Source organism: Parambassis ranga, chromosome 5 (genome assembly GCF_900634625.1).
Source record: "Parambassis ranga chromosome 5, fParRan2.1, whole genome shotgun sequence".
Taxonomy (NCBI): domain Eukaryota; kingdom Metazoa; phylum Chordata; class Actinopteri; family Ambassidae; genus Parambassis; species Parambassis ranga.
In genome coordinates this window covers 3,848,632-3,866,864 of record NC_041026.1, presented here as the reverse complement: position 1 = coordinate 3,866,864, position 18,233 = coordinate 3,848,632, and the positions used below count along the sequence as shown (strand labels likewise).

Below are 18,233 nucleotides of genomic sequence, written 5' to 3'. Positions count from 1 at the left end.
TTCGGAAAAGAGGTCGTATTAGTAGACGTAACGTAGTAAATCTGGACAAGGAGAGGGATGTGATGAGATTTTTTTTTCTCTCATCTCCAACAAGCTTCTCTGCCAGTTTCTTGGCTACATTTCTGTTGCCTTCAACATATTACTGCTGTTTTATACGTTTTATTTTTATATATATTTTGGCCAAGACAAGAAGAGCACCTCTTATTTTGTGGCAATAATTTCAAATAAAGCAGAAGACATCTTGGTGTGCGCCTCTTGTCTGCATCGTTTCATCAGTGTCAGTTTAAAGTCTGCTGATTTCCTGGAAGTTTGAGTCATGATGGCTGTCAAAATAATTTACATCTCTGTGATGAAATCATCATCGTGTTCCTGCTCGGGCTGTGATGACATCATTAACACCGCTGACTCAGATCCAATTGTGTCAATTTAATCAGCAGTCGGCACGATGCTTTTAATTTAAGGCTGAACTCCGACTTCTGTCTCCCCTTCTGTCTCCCCCTTCTGGCAGTGAGAGTGATTACACAAACACTGTGTGTGACACAGGTGTGTCCAGGTGTTAGCGGGCGGGGCCGACACCACACATGTCAGATTAAAAACTATCCTCAGATTTGCCTCCGCTTCTTCTAACAGAAGGAGTAAAAAGAAGCGCTCCTCCTCCTCCTCTTCCTCCTCTTCCTCGAGCTGTGATCACGGCACGAAGGCAGTTTATGAGCAACTCAAATATCAACAATAACCACCAACTGCTTCATTTGCATACCCATTTACTGTGTGTGCTGTAAAATAAAAAGAAACAAAACAGGAGAATTATCAGTCAGCTATAATTAATAGACGACTAACGCTGACTCCATTAAAGTCCGGTTAAGGCTGACTTGGCACAAAATCCAGAGAGCACAGCGGACTCCCTGAGAACAGATTAACTAGACCAGGACAGCAAAACGAGGGCAGTAATAACAGGCCGGTTTATTAAAGAAACAAAGTTTTTGTGTGTCGGGCAGAAAGAAACACACACAGTCACACGTCTTGTTTCAGGCCGCCTGCTTCCAGGAAAGGCAACGACTGTCACAGACACCGAGAGCTCCATGTGTCACAGCAGGACTCATATTTACTGGAAACACCGATGAACTCATGGGCAGAGACTGCTCACTGCTGCACGGAGAAGGGTTATTCATCTGTAGATACACTCAGGAAGAGTGATGCACAGTGATTCTGAGGACTTCTCTCTGGGTGTCACAGCCACAGATTCTAATTATTCAATAATGTCCCTGACATCCAGATTTGAATGTACATTTGAGGGTCTTTGGTGCAGTAACATCCTGTCTGACTTTCACCTTCATTTCAGTGCAAATGTCATCATTGCATCATTAACTGTAGTTAGTGTTTAACCGACAAGCTAATTGCTAATTTTAAGTTTACAGTATCTAGTTGTTCCAGGTCAGAGCTGGTTGTTCCTTCTGCAAACAGGAAGTTAACAGAACCGTAACGTAAAAAACAACAGATGATAATAACTGGGAGACTAATAACAGTCACAGCTCTAACTGAGACTGCAGCTACTTCTTTCATTTCCTCACGCCACCATGCTCCGGCTCACCTTGTGTCCTTTAATGCAAAATGACAACGCTCCTGGTTTGGAGACCTGCTGAAGTCCCCTGATGGCAGAAACGGTGTCATTTTGTATTAAATAGATTGTGTTTTGGAGCATAATGTTCTTGGGTGGCCGCTGAAATGAAGCGTTGCGTCACTCTGAGCTGCGACGGGAACCTGAAAAAATGAGCAGGTTTTTATTTCAGGGCTGCAGCTTTTAAGATGTTGATTCTGATAAAAATACAGAAAACAGGTCAGCACAGGAGTCAGGCAGTCAACGGTTTAGGTGTAAAATCCTCTGGACTGTTCACTTAATTACATTTTACTGTACTATTTTCTCTTCTTCAGTAAAAATTCACATGTATTTCACAATTTCCAGTATTTATTTTCTGTTTTTCAAGCTGGACATATATAAACATATATAAAATAAATTGTGCAAATTTTCTAGCCAATCTTATGAGACCCTACGTCGGTCATTCTAGGAGAGCAGTTTTTAAAATCAGCTGGAAATTACACTGTACAAAATGCTAAAATAAGCTAACACATTAGCATAAATTTAAAAAATGAACTTCCAGTAACCGAAGCTTTTCTTTGGATTAATTTTGACAAAACTAGATTTTTATTTAATGTATTCAATGTTTTCGCCATTTTGTTAATTATATGTGTTTTAGTTGAATGCTACATAATGTCAACTACTGTAATTTGTACATTTTTTACATTTTCTCTGAGCACCACCTGCAGAGAATCAAACGTTCCTTTAGGATATAAATCAGGTCCAAGTTCTCGGCTGTTGCCAAATCAAAGCCAGAGGAAGGGGAAGTACTTTGTACTTTGAAATGTTAGCATGTTAGCATGACCAGCTTCCCATTGACTAACTGATAACACTTTACAGCCATATAAAGTAATACAGTTTGTAATCACACACTATTGACAGCTGTGTGAAGCCACTAGAATCACAGGCATAGAACAAAAGTCCCATTTTTTGTTTTTACCCCCGCCGATTGAATGATATCCATGATATCTCCACCAGAGAATGCTGATCAATAGCAGCAGGTCAATAATTACTTCAGCAGCTGCTGTTTGTGGCTTCACTTTGTTTTCAGCGGCCGCTCACACACACGGCTGAATATTTAACCTCCGCGGGATGAAAAGCTCTCGTTCTCATGCCAAACAAAAAAAAAAAAAAAAAAATGACAAAGCAGTTTTATTGTTCCTGGAGTTAGTGCGGTGATATATTGCCTCCTCACTGGACGTTTCTCCTGGATCTGTGCTCTAATTAACCAGATTACTTCCTTCTCTTTCTCTTTCTCTCTGAATGCTGGGAAAATGTGATTGTATTGTTTGTGTCATCCACAGGCCACCGTACACTGAAGGCTGTGCTCGTCTGTTCCAATGATAAGGTGTATTTACAAGTAAAAAAGGGCCAGAGGTCACCGACTGACACCTTTTCTAATAATTTGTTGGAGCGTTATCTGTACACCTGTCATTGTACATCGCTCTGAAAACTGCTGCCTTTTCCTGTATTAAAGCCTCATTTTTGGAGATGATACGCTCATAGTTGTGCTCCTATGTTGCTGCTAATTTTTCCTAGTGGTCACTCGTGGTATTACATCTTTCACAACTTCTGATCTGTCATATAGAAGCATGAGTTTTGACACCATCTTTAAACTGGGTCTCGGTAAGCCATTGATGCTACCGATGGTCTAACACACTAAAACCTGATGAATTAGAATTCTGCCCTAACTTGTGGACGAGGTGTTGGCCTCACGAAGGATCTTCTTATTTCCCATGTCCAGCAGATCTTCTAAAATAATTCCAAATGTTTCAGATAAGCCGTCCTCTTTGTGTGATTATCAGTGGAAACTCTGACTTTTTTCCTGGCCTGAAAGTCGACGGCGCTGAAAGACGTCCAAACTCTGAAAACTCTGCACTTGAAGTCACTTCGTCACCATAAAGCAGTTTAATGTTTCTGACTTCACATCAGCCGTTATAACAGGGGATTAAAATGGTTTAAACGGACGTGTTAAAGCGCGGCCTGAGAACGAGGACAGTCGGCCGTTAATAAAGCTGATATGTTAGTTCATCACTGTAAAACTTTACAACTCTTTGAATGTTTATCATTTTTTATAATAACCAGCTCAGTGTGTGTGTGTGTTTTATTACATTAGTTATCACTTTTATAATGGCTGTGTGTGTCTGTGTAGTGTGTGTGTGTGTAGCCTTACATGGCTAAGCCGACCCACCACGAGGGTGTAATAGAATAGAAGCTAATCTGTGTGTGTGTGTGTGTGTGTGTGTGTCCCTGTGTTAAATCTACAATAATAATATATTCTGGGAGATTCAGTGTGTGTTTATAAAAGGAGCTGTGCATGTGTGTGTGTGTGTTGAGGCAGGACTTGTATCTGTGTGTGTGTGTGTGTGTGTGTCCACTGTGACCAGTGTAAACTAATATTGATTCAGCTGTTGGTGTTATACACTAGTCATAAAATTGGACTTATTGTAGGATCTAGGCTTACCGTCTGACTCGGTGTGTGTGTGTGTGTGTGTGTGTGTGTGTGTGTGTGTGTACTGGGTTGGATTTAGACCATGTGTGGATAAATAAAACCATGGTTTACGTGTCAAACAGGATTTTGTTCACTTTAAAATGTTTCACGCTGAAAATTGAGAGAAAAACAAACTTTTTCATTTTGCTGCTGTTTTGTTGTTGTTTTGTTGTTGTTTGGTTGTTGTTTGGTTTCTGATTGTCTTGTTGTTATTTAAGTGCTGCCTAGCTTAGCACGGCTCCCTGTTTTGCCTCTGATCTTTGTCTCTGTCGTTATGTGTGGCTGTTGTGTAGCTGTTGAATGTTTTGTTGTTATTTTTTGTTAGTTTTCTCCTTGTTGCTTTATTTTTGTAATTTACTGGTAGTTTTGGCTGTTGTCCTTCGTCTCTATGAGTTTTTTTTGTAGCCGTCTTGTGTCTCTTTGTTGTTGTCGATTAATTAAACTTTCAGGACATAATATTGGCACTTACTGAATATTCAGAGGTTGGAGGTGTTTGTTGCTGTTTTGTGTATGTTTGTAGAGGTTGTGGGTCTTTGGGAAGGTTCTGGGTTTGACTGAAGTGTTTTGTTTGTGTGTAGTCAGTGGGTTGTGGGTGTTCTGAATCTGTTTTTGGCGTATCATATCTATGGCATCTCTTATCTGTTTGTAGTTATTTGGCTCGTTTTGTGTCTCTTTTGTGTGTCTTTTAGTTGAAGCTGGTTTTGTCTGTTTTTCTATTCTGTTTCCTTGTAGTTAGTTTCAGCCTCTTTAAAGTTGTTGTGGAGGTTTTTTGTAGTTACTTCCTACTTGTATTATGACACTTTGGTGTCTTTTTGTATCTCTCCTTTCTTTCCTTGTTGTTCGGTGTGTCTTTCTGGTCGTTGTGTATCTTTTTTGTAGTCATTTGATTGATATGATCATGATAAAAAGCCCCAGTGGTCAGATTCCAGCTGTGCCATGTCACATGATCAACAAACATGAACTCCTTTATTTGAACTCTTCATCTTAAATGCGATGAAAGTGAATTCCCGCCCTGCTGTAGCTGCAGCGGCTGAATGAGGCTGGTGTTTGTCTTTTGGTGTCCTTGTGTGTGTCTGTTTGTGCACTAGAGGAGGATTTGGAGTGTGTTGGTGTGTGTTTGTGTGTGTGATGTATGGAGACGGTGAGTAATACTGCATGTGTCATTCTGAGTCCCCAGAGTTTTCTTCTTCTCTTCTTCCTCTCTCTCTCTCCCCCTCGCTCTCATCATGTCCTTCCCCTCTCTCTCTCTCTCTCTCTCTCTTTATTTCTTCATCTTTTTTTTCTGTGACATTCCTGTCCGGCGCTGAGAGTGTCATCCTAGTTTTCTGCTGACTCTGTGCTTTGCTGACACGCTCACACACACACACACACTCCAGCTGTTGGGAGTGGGGGCGTTTATTGGATTGTCTGTGTCCTCTATTTGGATAAGGAGAAAGAAACGAGGGAGTGTGGCGTGAGGAAGAGTGAAGGGAACAAAAGAGGACAAGGAGTGAGGAGGGAGAGAAGAAGAAGTAAAGGACGCCGGAAAAGATGAAGAAGAAGAAGAAGAAGATGAAGATGAAGGGTGATTGACTGATGGACAAAAAAAACTAGCAGAGAGGACGAATGCAACAAGCTATAGATCCTAATATTAGATATGATGAGCTGATTTATTATAAGTGTTACCAAAATCAATAAAAATTGATATTTGCTGTGCACATTTTTTTAAAATATTATTTTAAAATATATTTATAATCAATCAAAAAATATAATAGAATATAAATTGTAAAAATGTTGAGTGCAGTAATAATAGTAAAAATAATATTTTATATGTTGCTGTCAACACATGTAGTTTACATTTACATTGATATTTTTCTGCATTTTAAAAAATAATTTTAATGTGATAAATACATTATTTACAGTCATATCTACACTAATAAAAAGAAATGAAGAGCGTCATTATTGGCGCAGCACCTAATGTCTGTTCAGCATCATGATGTCTGCTGCTGTTGTGCAGCGTAATGACAGGGAGGACATGATATGACAAACACACTCCACATGTTTGTGTTCCCAGCAGAAGTCGCTGTAAAAACAGGGCTACATTTATGTGTTGTGGACGGACAAAAAAAAAAAAATGATATTGTCTTCAGAGTATTCACAGTCACAGCTGCTGTTCCTCCGAGTGCTGTAAAATGCTGCTGCTGAATACTAACATTAATCACAGGGTTGATATCAGTAAGTATGAGCAGGGCCATGCTCTGATGTTCGCATTTGCAAAATCAGCTGTAGCATGCTAGCACGGTTAGCATTGAAAGTGACCACAATCTGGACGCACTGAGACGTTATGGGTTGAAAATTGGTGTTACAACTTTAAAACACCCTTCACTGTCTTTTCAATGTCAACTTTAGTCTTAAAAGACATTATAAGTGTATAATGTCTTTTAACTTAAAATATTAAACTTAACTTAAAATTATTATAAAAAAGAAAAGAGGCCTTTAAATAAACGTGTGACTGATTTTCCAGAAAGTGACACTGTTATCCTGAACTAACTGTAGACTGGAGCCAAAAGCAGAGATTTGAACCCATAGTGGTGGTCTGTGTTCCTTTAAGTGAGGCTAGCAGGCAAAAGATGGACTGCAGAGACCTGAGACAGCAAAGACAGAGAGAGAGAGAGAGAGAGAGAGAGAGAGAGAGAGAGAGAGGGGGGGGATTAAGAGAGGCTGAGATAAAAGATGGCATAGGTAGGAAGAGAGAGATGGAGGGAGAGCAGATGCTCTGAAAGAACAATGGAGGAAGAGAGAGACATAAATGATGGTCGGTGAAAGAGAGTAAAATGAAAGGAGAGGGACAGATGAAAGATGACAGGCGTGGGAGGCAGCGGCGAGCGAGGGGGAGAGACACAGGAAGACAGTGAGAGAGAGAGGGAGAGAGAGAGAGATAAAAGATGTTAGGTGGAGAAAAGAGCAGCCGAGGAGAGAGAGAGAGGGAGGGAGGGTGTGAAAAGAGAGAGAAAGAGTGTGTGTGTGTGTGAGACAGAGAGAGAGAGAGAGATGACAGGACGATGAAGAAGAAGAGGAGGAGGAGAAGAGGTGAGCGTCCTTGCACTGTCAGGGGCGATCGATGGCACATCATTTACATTACACTGACTTAACTGCAGTGAGAGAGAGAGAGGGGGGGGGGGTTGATAGAGAGAGGAAGAGAAGAAAGGACAGGTGGAGGAAGAAAAAAGAGAGGAGGAAGAGGATGGATGGAGGGTGAGGAGTCAGAGAGGAAGAAAATTAACTACAGTTGAAAAAAGATGGAGGGAAAAAGGGTAAAGAGACTGATCTGATGAAGGTTTGGGGAAGTCTTCTTCACTTCTCCTCCTCCTCCCCTCGTGTCACATGTTCTCTCCTCATTATCATCCCTCCTTTGTGGCCATCTCTTCCTCTTCGTCTGTCTTTAAATGCTTCTCCTCTGTGTATCCCGCTGTTTGCTAACGGGTTACTTAGCCGATCACTCTCATCAAAATTTAGCTTTTCCTAAACGGCCTCCAGGGTGTGTTGAGCTGAAAGTGTCGGCTTGTTGTCGTTGTGTTTGGGTAAAAGGAGCTCTGCAGAAATGCTGAGGTGGGAGTAACCCTGCAACAACATTAATGCTTAGCTAACGTGCTGATCACTCAGAAAAACAGTGATAACAGCTAGGGGGTGCAGTTCCTCAGATGGCCACCTGAGGGCTGGCTACAAAAGTGAGCCAGTCCCAACAGATCTCTATGTTTAAATGTCCACTTTTACAGCAGAAATATTTACACGTACACATACAAACACATTATGGGCGTGGCCGCTTATCTGGCTAAGCTAAAAGCAGAGTGGAGTCACCACATCCATCTTCCATGGCTAAAAATAGCAAGAAGCAGCATTTTGCTTTCCTGGTGTTCTCTGGACTAGCTAAAACCTACATGGAAACTGCTTTGTTAGCATATCGCTACCTTTTCTTATCTTTGTTTTCAGTTAGCGAGCAGGTTTCTAACTGATTAGCTAATCCTTCTTTAAAGATCGGGTAGGAGATTTCATTCTGATGCACTTGTTGTTAAATTAGTGTAACTTCTCTTTACAATCCGATAGCAACCAATTAGTTCGACAGTTTCACTTTAAAACGAAGAATATGAATCATCTGTGGAAGCTATAAAACGCTGAAAACATCAGCCAATCCTACGAGGCGCACCTGCGCGGAGTATTGGCTGGTTGTCACTCTCTTCGAGAGGTACGTGCATGATGGCCGAAGTCACAGACTGGTTGGGAGGCGTGGCTTCGGGGTGAGCTCGAGAGAAAGGGGCGTGTGTTTACTTTCAAAATCTGGCTGACTCTCACTGAGTTTTCAAAATCTCCTACCCTACGTTTAACGAGCTAATTGATAAGATCAACATAATTATCAACCAAACTTATTTCCGAAATAGTCAAATGCTAATGTCAACAAGCTAAAGTTTTTACTAACGCCTATCATTTAGCCGCAGTTTGCCTCACATGTTTTAGTTCTTATGAATGTCTGAATGTTGTTGTAAACTTCATGTTTTTCAGTAGATGTTTCAATTTGTGCTTCCAAATCCAAATCAAAACAAAGTTTCCGGCTGAAGACAACAAAAACACAGGCAGCAGTTAGCCTTAGCTAACATTTGCCGATGTTTTAAAAGTTTGATTTTATGTGTAGCAGGTGTGTAAACAGACCCAAACATCCCTGTATTATGTAATAAGCTGTGTTCTTACTTCGCATGTGGCTGAAATGGAAAGATCACAAAGGCGAAATGAGAGGAAAGATTAATTTGCCAATAATCTGCAGTGATTTTTCTTTTTCCGGACTTTAAAACTCATCACTGAAAACTCGTGAGTGTTGCTATACAGCCGTCTATCCGTCTCCTCTTTAGTCCTCTCTCCCTCCCTTTGTTACTCCCTCGCTCATACCATATGTGACATTCCTTCTCAATGTGGCGCATTGAAAACTTCCTGTTGTTATAGTTTGTTATGGAGCACTTCAAAGAGATGGAGGGGGGAGGAGAGGAGAGGGGGGAGGAGAGGGGGAGATGGACAGAGAGAGAGAGAGAGAGAGAGAGAGAGAGCATGGAGTCTGTTATAGTTTTACCTCTTAAATGCTAACATGTGAGAGCACCGTGTATGCCTGTATGAATTATCCCTGTGTGTGTGTGTGTGTGTTTGCCCACATGCCGAGGAAGTAAGGTAATGACGCTTAAAGCCATCACACACACTCTCTCTCTCACACACACACACACACACACACACTCATGCAGACATGCAGACACACGTTAGCCCATCGACCTGTATAACTTGTCTCGTCAGCGATTGTGTGTCGCCCCGTGTGTGTGTGTGAGAGAGAGAGTGTGTGTGGTGTTTAATATTTAATAGGTGCTAGTTAAAAATGCAGGAGTGTTTTTGTCTCTTGTCCCATTGCACACCTGTTCCTCTGAGAAAGGGATAGATAGATAGATAGATAGATAGATAGATAGATAGATAGATAGATAGATAGATAGATAGATAGATAGATAGATAGATAGACTGAAGAACATGGGAGGAGCATGTTTACATTCGGCCGGCTGATAGAGGAGGGACAGACCGCTACATGAGCGGACGGATAAAAAGACAGATTGAGTTACAGTTTGAGCAGATGTGAGAAAATAAGTGCAGGATGAAGGACAGGAAGTGGGAGGATGAAGAGTAACCGGGCCGTAATAGATAAACAGAGGGGGAGAAAAAGTGAGGGATGAAGAGAGAGAGAGAGGTGTCATCAGATAATCAATACAGTTCCCCGTTTTCCCTCCACTTTGTGTTTTAAGGTGATTTTTTTTCTCCTTTTATTATTTTCGCTCTACTTCCCTTATCAATCAATACTTATTATTGCTTATCTCACTTTACCGCTCTCTCTCTCTCTCTCTCTCGCTCTCTCTCTCTGTCTTTCTTCTTCTTCCCCCCTCTTGCTCTCTCTTTTCTCTGGATGTGGAAAAGACAGAAAACACACACACACACACACACACACACACACAATGAAGTCATTCATCTGTCCAATCAAAGAGGCGGAAGCCCAGAGGAAAGTAAACATCCATCTCTCTCTCTCTCTGTCTGTCTGTCTCTTTCTCGTGAGTCCGTGAGCGTCCATGATTATGATGCCTCTGAGTGTGTGTGTGTGGACAGACATATATCCCATCTCTCTAGTGTCTCTTTAAAAAGAATGGATTGTTCTTCTGCTACAAACAAAGAGTGAAGACACACAGAGAGAGGAGGGATGTGAGGCGGCGACACGATTTATGAGAGCTGAGAGACAGAACACGGAGAGAGGGACAGAAATGTATCGTAAATGTCCACCGACCAGCAGATCTGTAGGAAAGGAATCAATACGCAGAGGTTGCGACATCATTTGACCTCAAGCTCAAGCAGAGGGGGTGAGGACAAAATCCGAGAGAAGGGACCAAAAGGGACGGAGGTGGAAGAAAAACAGGAATATGGAAAGTTCAGTTTAGACACACAGAGAAGACACAAACACAACCTCACATTCATTCATATAAAATTAAATGTATACGAAGGACTGCAGGCTGCAAAACATAGGAGACAACCTGGAGCTGAGGGGACATAAAAAAAATGCAGCCTGTCTCAGAAACGAGTTCTCGAATTTTGCTAAGTTGTGCGATCGTTCTAAAGACGCTTCAGAAATGTGCAGACATGATTTCTTTCATAGGTTTGACTTCTCATGGTGTGGAGCAGTAAAAGAAATACAGTCCAACATGAGAAACTCAACCCAAGAACAAAGACCAATGTAACGTGATGTAAACGATCCACACAGAAGACCCGACAACCGTAAACCAACCAAACCAAACTGAGGATGGAGAGATGAAAGAAAGAGAGGAAGATGAAAGATTTTAGCTAAAGAGGCTTGACCCCTCGCTCTACCCCACGTATTGACCGCATCAGGCTTTGATAAACTACACTCTGTGTGTGTGTGTGTGTGTGTGTGACCTCTGCACGTTCTGAGCTAAATCAATCTGTCAAACGTGTTAGTGAGTCCGTGCTTATTCACCGCCATGCCTGTTTGTGTGTGTGTGTGTGTGCGACTGACCCTGACCGGCCATCAGAGCCAATGACGGAGTATTGATCAAGGCTCCGTCGCCATAGAGACGGCCATTTGGGAAGACAGGCGAGGGTGCGTGTGTGTCAAAGTGGGAAGACTTACTTCAAGGTGGCTCATCAGATCATTGGGCGTGTGTGTGTGTGTGTGTGTGTGTGTGAAATGTCAACTTTGTGTTTTCCATTCGTGGCATGTTCGTGTTGGTGTTCTTGGCCAATTAAAAGGTCATCAAAGAAACAAAAAGACAACAGCAGCAAACATTCGGAGGCTGCCGCCTCATTTGAATCATCAGTTAATTGTTACCTGTTTAATTATGAATCACTGTTATAATTACGGCAAACAAACAGGGGCAGCTTGTCTTTTCAAATCAGATTGATCTGGAGATGCTTGTGTGCATCAGCAGGAGGAGGTCTGGGTGTTGATCACATCTAACTCGTCTTCCTGCTTCCAGGCTGTACTGATGAAGAACCAACAGTGGTTCAGACCGACCAGCAACCTGTGAGGAACTGCTTGTTGTGTTTTAGTCCTGATAACTGTGAGTACCAGGTAATAATGGCGTCCATGCAAGAGACAGTAGACTAAAGACATTACCAAGGTCGCGTCTTGGGAACATGCGGACACATTTTGTGGTTCTGGTAGCTGAAATTTACATCTAGAGCTGTAGGTAGGGCTCCAGAGACAGAAGCAGTGGCAGGTAGGCTGAAACAATTAGCACCCAATGTTGGCATCAGGAGGCCATTTTGTTTTAGTGGTTTAAAACTGGGCATGTAGACGTGTTAGGAGGCGCTTGTAAACACGTCTCCTCTGCAAAAGTTACTTTTCTGGGTTGTGATGGATTTGGCTTTGAAATTATGTCACAGAAACTGAAAACCCTTCTCCCAGTGAGAGAGAGGTCAGAGGTCACAGGTCACACGTGGACTTTGGAAGTGATGTTAGAATGTCAGTGAGGAAAACGCAGCAGACGACACGTGGATTTGTTTCTATTTAAAGGTGTGGATGCAGCCGAGGTTAAGGGTTAACAAATGCATGTAGGTCAATGGACTGGCTGTGTGTGTGTGTGTGTGTGTGTAGCCAGACGTATTGTAGTTGTGTGACTGTGCGTTCATGTATGTAGCATGTGTGTGTGACCTGCTCTTTGTTCCTGTGCTCGGTGCAGTAAGGAGAGTGGACCGTTGACGAGGATTAATGCCCAACATATGGCAACCCTACGGGACACACACACACACAGACTCACACACCCATACACACTGCAGTCATTACTCTGAACAAAGAACTGTAAGGCTAATGAGAAGGCGATATCATGTGTCCTTTACACACACACACACACACACACACACACCTTAATGTTGCTTACACATAGATGGATGCAGATGAACACACACACACACACACACACACCTGGTACTGTAACATGTATCCATTGTGTTGATGTGGCAGTTGAAAGGTAGCTGGGGGTTGTTGATGGAAAGGCTTTAAGGTTTGAACGCAAACACCTGTGTGTGTGTGTGTGTGTGTGTGTAACAGAGAGCGAGAATGGTGTATTTATTGCAATGATGGGTGTGTGTGTGTGATTGAAAGGAGAGAGAGAGGTGAAGAAGAGTTCAGAGGGAAAGTGAAGGTTCATGTTGTCATTTCATGCTCTCGCTTTCCGTTTGTGTGTGCGAGTGTGCGCGAGTGTGTGTTTTTCTCACATACACATCGCACCCGAAAACATTAGCAGACGTTTTCTCTCCACATCTTTTAGCGCACTTTCTCCCTCGCTCCACCCCTCCCAGTGGGATCTGACCGATATATGAACGTGTTCCTGAACAGCTACTCTGTAGACCCGCATCACCGTAACTCACCCTTCTCTAAGCCCCGCCCACTTTTTTTAAAAATCAGGGTTTAATACGGACCCCGCCAGCTTCTTCGGTTCCAACCGTAGCAGCTGCAGCTAACATTAGCGGCTGAACAAACACAAAATAGTTACCAAAAAGCCTAAAGGTGCCTACAGAAGATGCAGCTGATGATGTGTAAACAGCATAATATTATATTTTCACATTTAGACTGAGCTTTAAATGTATTCTTTCTTCTTTCTATATCTTCTCGGGTGTATTCTTCTCATGCAGTGACACTAGTGATGTCTTCAGGTTTGATTTTTTTAGGCCCCTCTCGCTCTCTCTCTCTCTCTCTCTCTCTAGGTGTAAATGACTTTGGACGGCCATCTGTTACTTAGCCACCCTGCAGAGAGTTGGCCTGCATGCACACCTCCTGTGTGTGTGTGTGTGTGTGTGTGTGTGTGTGTTCCTTTATGTTTAGTTGTGCAGTTACTGTATTATTGTGTTCACTGTGTTTATTTATGCGTACGTGCACATGCATAATACAGAAGGTTATGTGTGTGTGTGTGTGTGTGTGTGTGTTCGGGTTGACTTGCTCATGTAGAACATGTTTTCCTCTGTTTGTGTAAGTCGGACTCTGTTCTACACGTTTGAGAACATGTTTAGCCTCAGATGAAGCCGATGTCTACTGAATATTTTGAACTTATAGACCACATTATATTGATTTTCACAATAAAAGTCTGTCATGGACCATTCAGTGGATTTTAGAGGCTTCTCTACATGCTACAGGGCTTAATTTATAATAATTTGGGTCTTAATAGAATATTTGCATTAGTGTTCAGACGCATTCTGCATAAAAACATTTGCATATTTTTAACGTTGAAGTGTGAACTTTACACTTTTACTCTGAAGTAGCCGACTCAGTTTTTAGCTCCTCATGAGGTGGGAACCATAAACTCCCCCGGGAGAGACGCGGATCAAAAGCAACCAATGAGAAGTCATCCCAGTGTTTGTTGGACCAATCAGACCAGACCAAACCCTCCTATATGCTGTCAGTGTGTGATCTGATTACGTCTGAGCGACCTGCTGTCGCTGCTGGAACATCCAGCTGTTCGCGTCGACTGCTGTGAAATTAAATGTGTAAATAAAAATAAGTTTCCATTGAGAGAGGTTGTTTCCATGTTAAAAATGCTTTTTAGGACTAAACGATCCATTAATTAACGAAATTCAAAACTGAATACTAAACCGAATTAAATACGTTTTTATCTGGCCGTTGTTCCCTCTTGCTTGATTGTGAGAGAACTTTAAAAAGGATTTAAAGTTTAAAACGACCATAAAACATCAGTGTTCTGTTACGTTTTCACTGTATCACTTGCTTATGATTGTGCAACCAGATCCATGTGAGAGGGAAACCTAGAAGCATAGAAGCATCAATTATGAATTGTGACGCCTTCATTTCTCTCCTCTGTGCTGTCGTAATTAATCTCTCCCTCTCTCTCTCTCTCCCCCCTGCAGCTCTCGCCCAGGCCGTCCTCCAAAGCGTTGTTCCGGTGCAGGGATCCAGGAAAGCCCCAGGCTGCTGCACCCGGGCCTCCCCGGCCTGCTGTCCCCCAACCTGCTGTCCCACACCGGTAAGACACAGACGTCTTTATCATTACACTTATACTAAACGTATTCACCAATTTGTTGTAGATAGCTATGCTTCTTTGCAGTGGCCCCCTCTAGTGGTCATAGCAAGTATTACAGGTGGCAGGTTTTAGAAGACGGAGGAGGCCGGGGTGAGTGGATGGGTCAATGCAAGCTTTGTCCTCGTTGTTTTTGTGAATATTGTTCAAGAAAGGCAACTGAGTGAAATTTGGGAATTTATACACTATAAACAACTTTTTGCTAAGAATAAAATGTTGTTGTTGTTGTTTACTTTTGTGCTGCTGTTGTCTGTCACAGTTTGGTCAGGGTTGGAAAAGGTTGCCATTCAGTTTAAACGAGCTACCAATGAGCCACCGTCTCAAATCCAGGAAGCAGAAGGGTTACTGTGCACAGTAGCTCTGGCACTGACTGGCTGATGTGGGACATTTTTATTGATAATGATTTTCGAATTTTCTAATAACTGTCTCCTTTTTTGACGAGCTGCCTTTTCCTCCGTCCACTCTCCACCTCTCCCTTCAACCTTACATCTATGAGCAAACAAAATAAAAGACAGTTGTCCTCTTTTGTGAAAGTAAGACACACAGACAGACAGACAGAAAGAGATGGAGAGAAAAAAGAGGGACGTCGCCAGAGGAGCTAACGAAACCTAAAAACGTCGACTGCCAAAAAACAAAGATGGTGAAGAGGAGAAGAGTGTGAGAGAGCGATGGAGGGATGAAGAGCGGATAAAGAAAAGAGATGATGATGGAGAGAGAGGGAGAGAGAGAGTGAACGAGTGCAGATTGCATGGTGGTGTGATGAATGACACGTCTCTGGGGTCCCACTCCTCCATCTGTCCATCCCTCCCTCCTCTCTCACTCCCCACGTCCCTCTTTTCTTCCCTTCCTTCTTCACTGTCCTCCCTCCTCTCTGCTCCATCCTTTCACTCCTCAGCTCATCTTCCTCCCTCCATCCCCTCTCCTTCTGTCACTGTTTTCTTTCCTCTCTTTTTCATCACCTCACTCTTCCTTCTTTCTTCTTTGGCTTATCTCCTCCCTCCACCCTCTTCCTTCTCACCTTTACTTCACCCTTTCTTCCTGTTTTGTTTTCTTCTTCATCATTTCATCCCCCCCTCCCCTCGTCCTTCCTTCTTTCTATACTTTACCGCTTGTTCATCCTTTCACTTCCTCAGCTCATCTTCCTCCTCCCCTCTCTTCTCCCTCATTATCTTTCCATCTCTGCCTCTGTATTTTCTCATACCCTTATCTCTTTGCCTCCTTTTATCCTCCCTCCCTCTTTACCTTTCCTCTCATCCTTACCTCCTTTTTTTCCATTGTTCCTCCTCACTCATTCTCCTCTTCATCTCAACTTTCTTTCCTTCCCTGAGCCCCTTCCTTTTCTCTTCATGATTCTACCTCTAAATTCTTTTCTCACCTTTCCAGTTTGCTTTTCTTCATTCCTCCATCTTCATGACAGTGACTGTTGGCCTGTCTCTCCCTCTCTCTCCTCCTCTCTAGGATAAATAAAACATGCTTGTGTTTAGTGACATATGGACACAGCTCACTGTGGCATACTAATGACACACACACACACACACACACCTGATAGGAGTGTGTGTGTGTTTGTTGAACATTAGTGGAACCCAGAGAAAACATTTGCTCACTTATGATCGCTCATTAGCTCGCTCTCTCTCTCTCTCTCTCTCCCTCTGACACGCACACATCATATATATAACACACACACACACTTGGCACTCGTCGGATGTCGCATTCCGCCTCAGTCGCACACACACGCAGAGTTTGGTCGTCTTCGCGGGGCCCTGCGTCCATGGAGACGCCACGTTGCCGGGGGAGACGGGCTGTTGTTTACGACCTCACGGGCGCCACGGCAATGGGGGGCATCGGCCAATCACAGATGGACATTTATCACACAGTTAGGAAACACGGAGCGAGAGAAGGAGGGCGAGTTTGAAGAAAATGGTGAGACCGAAGGCAAAGGACGCAAGGGGACGAGGACGAGGAGGAGGATCCACGAAAAAAAAGTTGGGAGGAAAGAAAATAAGAGAAAGAAGTGAAATTTAAGATACAGTCGAGAGAGAAAGATGGAGGGAGGGAGGAGGTAGAGACGACAGCGAGAGAGTGATATCAGTTTAATTGGCCTCATCTTCCTTAACAAAGACGCTGTGATGATAAGCGTGGGAGTGTGTTTGTGTGTGTGTGTGGTAACCTATGCAGGGTGCTGCGGCACTCATTTGACTTGTTAATTCACTTCAAAAACAGCTCAATGGTCCGCCTTGTCTTCTAACACACACGCACACACTTAAGAGACACATGAATTCACACACTCGCACACATTTTTTGTAACACACTTTGTGTCCACACACATAACCAGCAGATTTTTGCGCAGACACAGATTTTGAAGTGATAAACACATCTGTTGCATGCACACACACACACACAGGCACTCTGTGTAGGTTACAGATGAAGTGCTTTCAATCTTGTTCTGAAAAGAATACACTAAGCTGAAGACTCTTATGTGCACCTGCAGAGAGAGAGAGACGATAGATCGAGAGAGACATGAAGGAGGTAAAGTGGGAGATAAAGAGGGGAGAGAGAGAGGGCAGAGGGAGAGGAGAGCTGAAGAGGACGAACCTAACAAGTTATTTTTTCTTCTTTTTTCGACTATTACTCAGAGACTCTTCACAGCTAGCGCCCCCTCTGGTGATGTTTGATGTTGAGATTTGATGGCCAAATGAACTCTAACTCCCGACTTTAAAAAGGCAGTGAATCTACAACCAAAAGGCAACAGCACCACAATCATATAAGGATAATCAGTAGTGGCTTTTAACCATTGACTTTACTGGATAGTAGAACCTGTAACCATTGACTTCAGGAATCAAACATACAGACGTTATTCAGGCAACAATAAATAAAACAATAAAACATATTTTTATTCTTTTTTAAAGAACATAGCCAATAACCATTGATTTTAGTAGTTACTAAACTTTGAAAAAATTAACACCATTTTGCAATACTACCCAAACTACTGACCTCTGACCAACACAGAAACCCTTGACCACTAGGCAACAGTACCCATAACCATTGATTTAAGGATAATCAGTATTGACTGACTTGACTGAGGCAAGTGCACATCTAACCACTGACTTAAAACTGGTATATCAATGTTTCTATTTTAGGGAACAATCATTATCTATGCCAGACAATAGAACCTTTTTAAGTTCATTTAGGCCCTGTATCCACAGGGAGCATTTCAGAGGTGCGAAATAACTTTGTTTAGGGTGGATAAGTTTGAAAACGCTGTTTCCATGTTTCTGTGTGGACACCCAAAACGCTACTATTCCTAAATAATTATGACACAGCTCCACCCCCCGCCTTTCTCCGCATACGCTCACTCCGACAGCAACAGCTTGTTGGAGCTTGTTTGTGCTTTTACAGCAAAATCTTCTGCTCCTCCTCTGGTAACTCAGAAGTTTTTAGATCCATGTTATTCTTTTCACATCGCACATGTTTTGTCTTCATTTCTGTTTCTGGAGTGCTTCTGTGGTAGCGTTACAGTGCC

General features: G+C 42.6%; 1 protein-coding gene across 1 annotated transcript in view; it reads left to right on the top strand.

Annotated features, from left to right (window-relative positions):
- dachb (dachshund b) overlaps nt 1-18,233 on the top strand; it is a 55,977-nt gene that overhangs the window by 17,705 nt on the left and 20,039 nt on the right. Inside the window, exon 2 of the mRNA XM_028406154.1 lies at nt 14,544-14,659. Coding sequence (XP_028261955.1) covers nt 14,544-14,659 — 116 coding nt within the window. The remainder of the gene's footprint in view (nt 1-14,543; nt 14,660-18,233) is intronic.